This window comes from Triticum dicoccoides, chromosome 1B, assembly GCF_002162155.2.
Source record: "Triticum dicoccoides isolate Atlit2015 ecotype Zavitan chromosome 1B, WEW_v2.0, whole genome shotgun sequence".
Classification (NCBI taxonomy): Eukaryota; Viridiplantae; Streptophyta; class Magnoliopsida; order Poales; family Poaceae; genus Triticum; species Triticum dicoccoides.
This window is the reverse complement of record NC_041381.1, coordinates 220105825-220110271: the sequence shown is the minus strand read 5'-3', so window position 1 is coordinate 220110271 and position 4447 is coordinate 220105825. Positions and strand designations below refer to the sequence as shown.

The following is a 4447-nucleotide window of genomic DNA, read 5'->3' as shown; positions in this document are numbered from 1 at the left end:
AGGTACGCCGCCCCGCCTCCATCACGTCCATTCTACCTCCGGAGGGCATCCACTGGCACCGTTGGGTGCTGGTGCCCTCGCCGGCGCCGGGCCGATTGAGGAAGCATGAATCGGAGCCGCGGGCCGCACGTCGCAAGCGGCAACGCGCGAGGGAGGCTATGGCGGCGAGCAACGCGTCGGCGAGGCGCCGGGCACTCGCGCGCGTGCCGGTCAATCCCGAGGACGGCGCTCATTGCGTCCGTCCTCCGGCGCTCCATGACAACAACAGAGATAGATGCATATCGACTGCGGCGGAAGAACGCCAAGGCGCTCCGGCTCGCTATCGAGCTGTCGGAGCGTGAGGCGTCGGCGAAGGCGGCGACGAAGGCAAAGGCGAGGAGGTACGCCGAGTATTTTTTAATCGTATTTAATCGTACTTTTCTATTGAAAGTTGAAACTGCATCTTTTGGTTGTCCGATGGTCGCTTATGTTACAATTATGCCCGATATAACTAGACTTGGTGCTAGTTTGTTGATCTACGTATTTTCATACGTGCATGGGTTGCATAGGGGCCAGATTTGATATACACAAATGTGGACGCAGTGAAATAAGGAGTGTCCGGTCACTGGCCATCGTGCATTTGATGTCTTCCGCTATAGATGCTCTTATTAGTTGACAGGATGACGCATGAGAGGGAACAGAACGAAACCCGGCTGAAGCTGTGAATAAACAAGAAACATAATGCAGAGCAAAAGCAAACAACAGAGCGAGTCGTAATGGAAGAACACATGGATTGAGAAGGAATTTACATCAAAGTGCGCTATGAATCAAATTCTCCTACCACACTTGTTTGCGACCAGCAAACACATAACCAAAAAATAGAAAGAAAAAGGAACACAAATCACATGATTGATCATCACAACGACTAAAGCAAGAACAAAAAGAAAGCAGGGACGAGAGCTCCCAAGAACACCTCAAAACGCATTCTTATTGCTAATTACTACGCAGAGCTCTCGTCGTCTCACTGCCATTAACCGTGTGAAGTGGCTAGAACAGAGCAGAGCAGATCACCACCTCCTCTGCAAGAACGCTTGCCGGTCATTCTCGACGGACCCCGTCGACGGGCGGTCGAGGCGGCCGACGACGGCCGTCTTGAAGTTGAACGCCTCCTCCACCCGGTTGCACGACCGCTGCATTCCGACCCCGCTCAGGCTGGCCCGAGACTCCACCACCACCACCTCGCTCAGCGGCACCCGCTTCCTGTTTGTGGGGGGCTCCGGCCGTTGCTTCGGCGCGCTGTGCGACCGCACTTTTGCCTCGAAGGACTGCGTGCTGGACATGTAGCTGGGGCAGTTGAGCAGAGACGACGACGAGTAGCCGCTGCCGCACACGCTCTTGGTCGGGGTGGCCGGCGCGTTCGCGTTCATGTACCGCGGCGTGCACTGCGCCGTCGCCGGCCGGGCCTTCTCCATCGCGCACCAGTCGTACTCCGGGAGGTGGCGCGGGGTCGGCACGGCGATGCGGGGCGGCGCGCCGCCTGGCATGTGGCACGGCAGCAGCAGCGGCGACGACATGGGGTTGGTGGCGGCGCACCACTCCTCGCACGGGTCGAGCAGCGGGGAGCTCGCCCGGCGCGACGACGACCGAGATTTGGGCCTGCCGGTGTCCATCTCCACGATCTTGGGGCTCCGGTCGTACCCGTAGGACGACGACTCGATGCTCGCCGACAGCCTCCGGCTGTACGCCGCCACCCCGTGCTCGCTCCGCGTGTCGTCCGCGTACCGCTCCTGCTACACCACAACCATTGCACATGACATGATTTCCGTTAGAATCGTCGCCATTGATTACAGATGGAGTACGTTGACAAACGGAATCAAAAAAATAGATGGAGTGGTTTAATTGATGGCCTACCAAGGAGCGGCGCGGCCGGAAAGAAGAATGGTGGAGCTGCGGGAGAGCGGCGCTGGCGACAGCGCGGTGGGCGCGCATGCTGGCCTGCGCGCGCACCAGCGCCTGCATGCTCTGCAGCGTGGCGGCCGCCTGCTTCCGCACGAGGTAGCCGCGCACCAGCGCTTGGAGCTTCACCAGCGCCTTGAGCGCACGCAGCGCCTTCTTAGCCTGCAAACCAGCGCGAGATTTCGTCACGGCAAGAACACAGCGCAGCAGGAGATCGCTATATTTGCAGTAGATGGCAAATGGTCTTGCTGATTCTGATTGATGCTTACCAAGAAGCCTCGGAATGTCGTCTGGATCCGGACCGCCGCGGCCGCCGGTCCGCGGTGCTCGCCGGCGTGGGCGGCGCGGCCCTTGTTGGTGAGACGCACGACGGCGACGGCGGCATGGGCCGCAGCGACGGCCGCGTCGGCCGCCGCTTGGGTGGCGGCCGCCACGGCGATGGCGTGCTTGCTCTGCTCCCGCTCCGTCTCGTCGTACACCGACCTGAGCCAGGCCGCCTCAGCCGCCCTCGCGATCGCCGCGTTGCCCCCGCGCGCCGACGTAGCCGCAGCGGCCTCCGCCGAGTCCCGCGACGACTTGCCGAAGCTCCAGCGCTTGGCATTGGTTGGCGGAGGTATCGGCTTCTGGTCCTTGCTCTGCTCCTTCTTACCGCCGCCGCCTAGGAAGCCCCGGATCCAGCGCGCCGCCTTGCCCATCGCCGGACGTGAGGACTCCGGCCGGCGAGAGGCGGCGGTGGGCAGGGCTTGCTAGTGAACCAAGAGAGCAGTGGGAAGCGTGAGTGAGCTAGTAGAAAAAGAAGGGGAGGTTTGAATAAGAGAGGGAAACGGAAGGGGGCGCGTGGATGGCGTCGGGCCGGAGATAGATAAAAAGGGGCTACCTACGCGATGAGGGCAGCCATTAGCGCGGGGCCCTCTTCCTCTCTCGTTAATTAATTCATTAAAGAAATGGATTAGCGACGTCCAAGGAAGCGACATTTGCCATGCAAGAGATTTTGGGCGACCCAAGGTTCAAAAAGGGACAGCGTACGCCCAAAAAGACTCGAACAAGAAAGGGGAATTTAAAGGTGGCCAGCTCGAGAGCGATGGGAACTCATTTTTGGCACCCAAAACCTTACTTGGAAAAATGTTTACGTGAGGAGGAAACAAGGAAAACAATGCAAGATGTTTGGTTTTACGCCGGGGCGGGCCCTCCACTCCACTGCAGGGTGCCAGCCATCTGCCGCTGCCCCCCAGCCCCAGCGGCCAAGTTGCCAAGAAAAGCCCACACCCAAACCCAACAGGTGCACGAGGGAGGGAGATGCGGCCACGGAACAAGACAATGCACGCATGCATGACTCCAAACTCCACACAGTCGGTCCAGTGCAGTGCAGGGGCGAGAGTGCATGCCCAGATCGACCAAGCAACCCTACAAATTTCAATAACGCGCGCGCATGACAGAGATCGAGACGGGTGGCCGGAGATGCGATTAGACCGTCTCCAGTGCTCCCTTTTTTCTCGCTGGTGAACAGAAGCTTGACTCCCAGTCACTGTTCCCTCCTTCGCAGGCGCGGGCATGCACACATGACTGCGCGCATATAGCACGTACGAACCACTGCTAGGCTGGGCATGGCAAAAGGCTACAGCCATATGGATCACACGTACCAGCACGAGCACGATCGCCAAGGGGCAACGGACCAAGATATCCTTGGGTGTTGAGATCTGATGATGTGTGATCGTGGGGGCGTCACCGAGCCAGGACAAGATCACAAGACCCAGCTCCCTATCTCCTACGGATTCTCTCCCTCCTTGTAGCTATAGCTAGCCTCGCAAAGCTAGCTGCGGCTGCAAAAGGTGACGCCAAAAGTTGCTTAAATAGGCCTGGAAGACCAGCGGGGAAAGGAGGAAGATGCAAGTGCAAGGCTTCCCTTTGGTACTCCATAATCAAAACGTACGGTGAAAGAAAGAAATACTGTATGTGGTTTGTTGGTTCCATTGGCCCATATGGTTGCCATCATGCATGCTTCGCGCTTGCGCTTCCAGGTCTGCTTGTGGTTGCGCACGATGATGGTGCCGCCTGCATGTGGGTCTACGTGTGTTAACATGCAGGTAACAGGGTACATGTGCATCTCTGTATCTTTAACATGCACCAACATGGACGGATGGTACGACCGTACCGCCGTGTGTGTGTCGCCGTAAGCAAGCATGATGATGCCTTTTGCCATCAAGAGGAGAGGAGAGGATGCAAATGCAATCAAAGCGTGGCGCGGGCCGTGCATCTGTGGGTCGCTTTGTTTTGCTCCCCTTGGAAGATACTCTTAGTCCTGCTCCATCCACTAGGGTTTTGAATTCGAACCTTACTTTGTTTTGGGAGGGAAATTTGAGCAGCAGCTGGTGTGGTACGTGCTTGCTAGTATTAGTGTACCACCACTAGTGACGACAGGCGTGCGGTACAGTACATTGATTGTGGATGCCGTATTCAACCCAAAGTAAGTATTGCGTGCAGACGAAAAACGACCCATTCTCTTTTCTTTTTA

The 4447-nt window shown here is 57.8% G+C and overlaps 1 protein-coding gene across 3 annotated transcripts; it reads right to left on the bottom strand.

Annotated features, from left to right (window-relative positions):
- Window positions 1-753: 753 nt before the first annotated feature.
- On the bottom strand, window positions 754-3740 carry LOC119329021 (protein IQ-DOMAIN 14-like). 3 transcript variants are annotated; one of them, XM_037602017.1, is made up of 4 exons: window positions 3576-3740; window positions 2205-2681; window positions 1891-2097; window positions 754-1769 (listed from the first exon to the last, which is right to left on the bottom strand). In XM_037602017.1, the coding sequence occupies exons 2-4, from the start codon at window positions 2628-2630 to the stop codon at window positions 1047-1049; spliced, it is 1356 nt and encodes a 451-aa protein (XP_037457914.1). In that variant the 5' UTR covers window positions 2631-2681; window positions 3576-3740; the 3' UTR covers window positions 754-1046. The 3 variants fall into 3 exon arrangements, with proteins under 3 accessions (XP_037457914.1, XP_037457906.1, XP_037457920.1); XM_037602009.1 differs by lacking the exon at window positions 3576-3740 and having other exon boundaries at window positions 2205-3546; XM_037602023.1 differs by lacking the exon at window positions 3576-3740 and having other exon boundaries at window positions 754-1766; window positions 2205-3545.
- Between the last annotated feature and the right edge of the window lie 707 nt (window positions 3741-4447).

What these genes read in the sequence shown, in the direction of transcription:
- LOC119329021 (XM_037602017.1), bottom strand. Translation starts at nt 2,630, where the DNA reads ATGGGCAAGGCGGCGCGCTGGATCCGGGGCTTCCTAGGCGGCGGCGGT. An exon ending in CGACATTCCGAGGCTTCTTG is followed by an intron (nt 2,098 to 2,204) that starts GTAAGCATCAAT and finishes GCTGGTTTGCAG; the next exon opens with GCTAAGAAGGCGCTGCGTGC. An exon ending in TCCGGCCGCGCCGCTCCTTG is followed by an intron (nt 1,770 to 1,890) that starts GTAGGCCATCAA and finishes GTTGTGGTGTAG; the next exon opens with CAGGAGCGGTACGCGGACGA.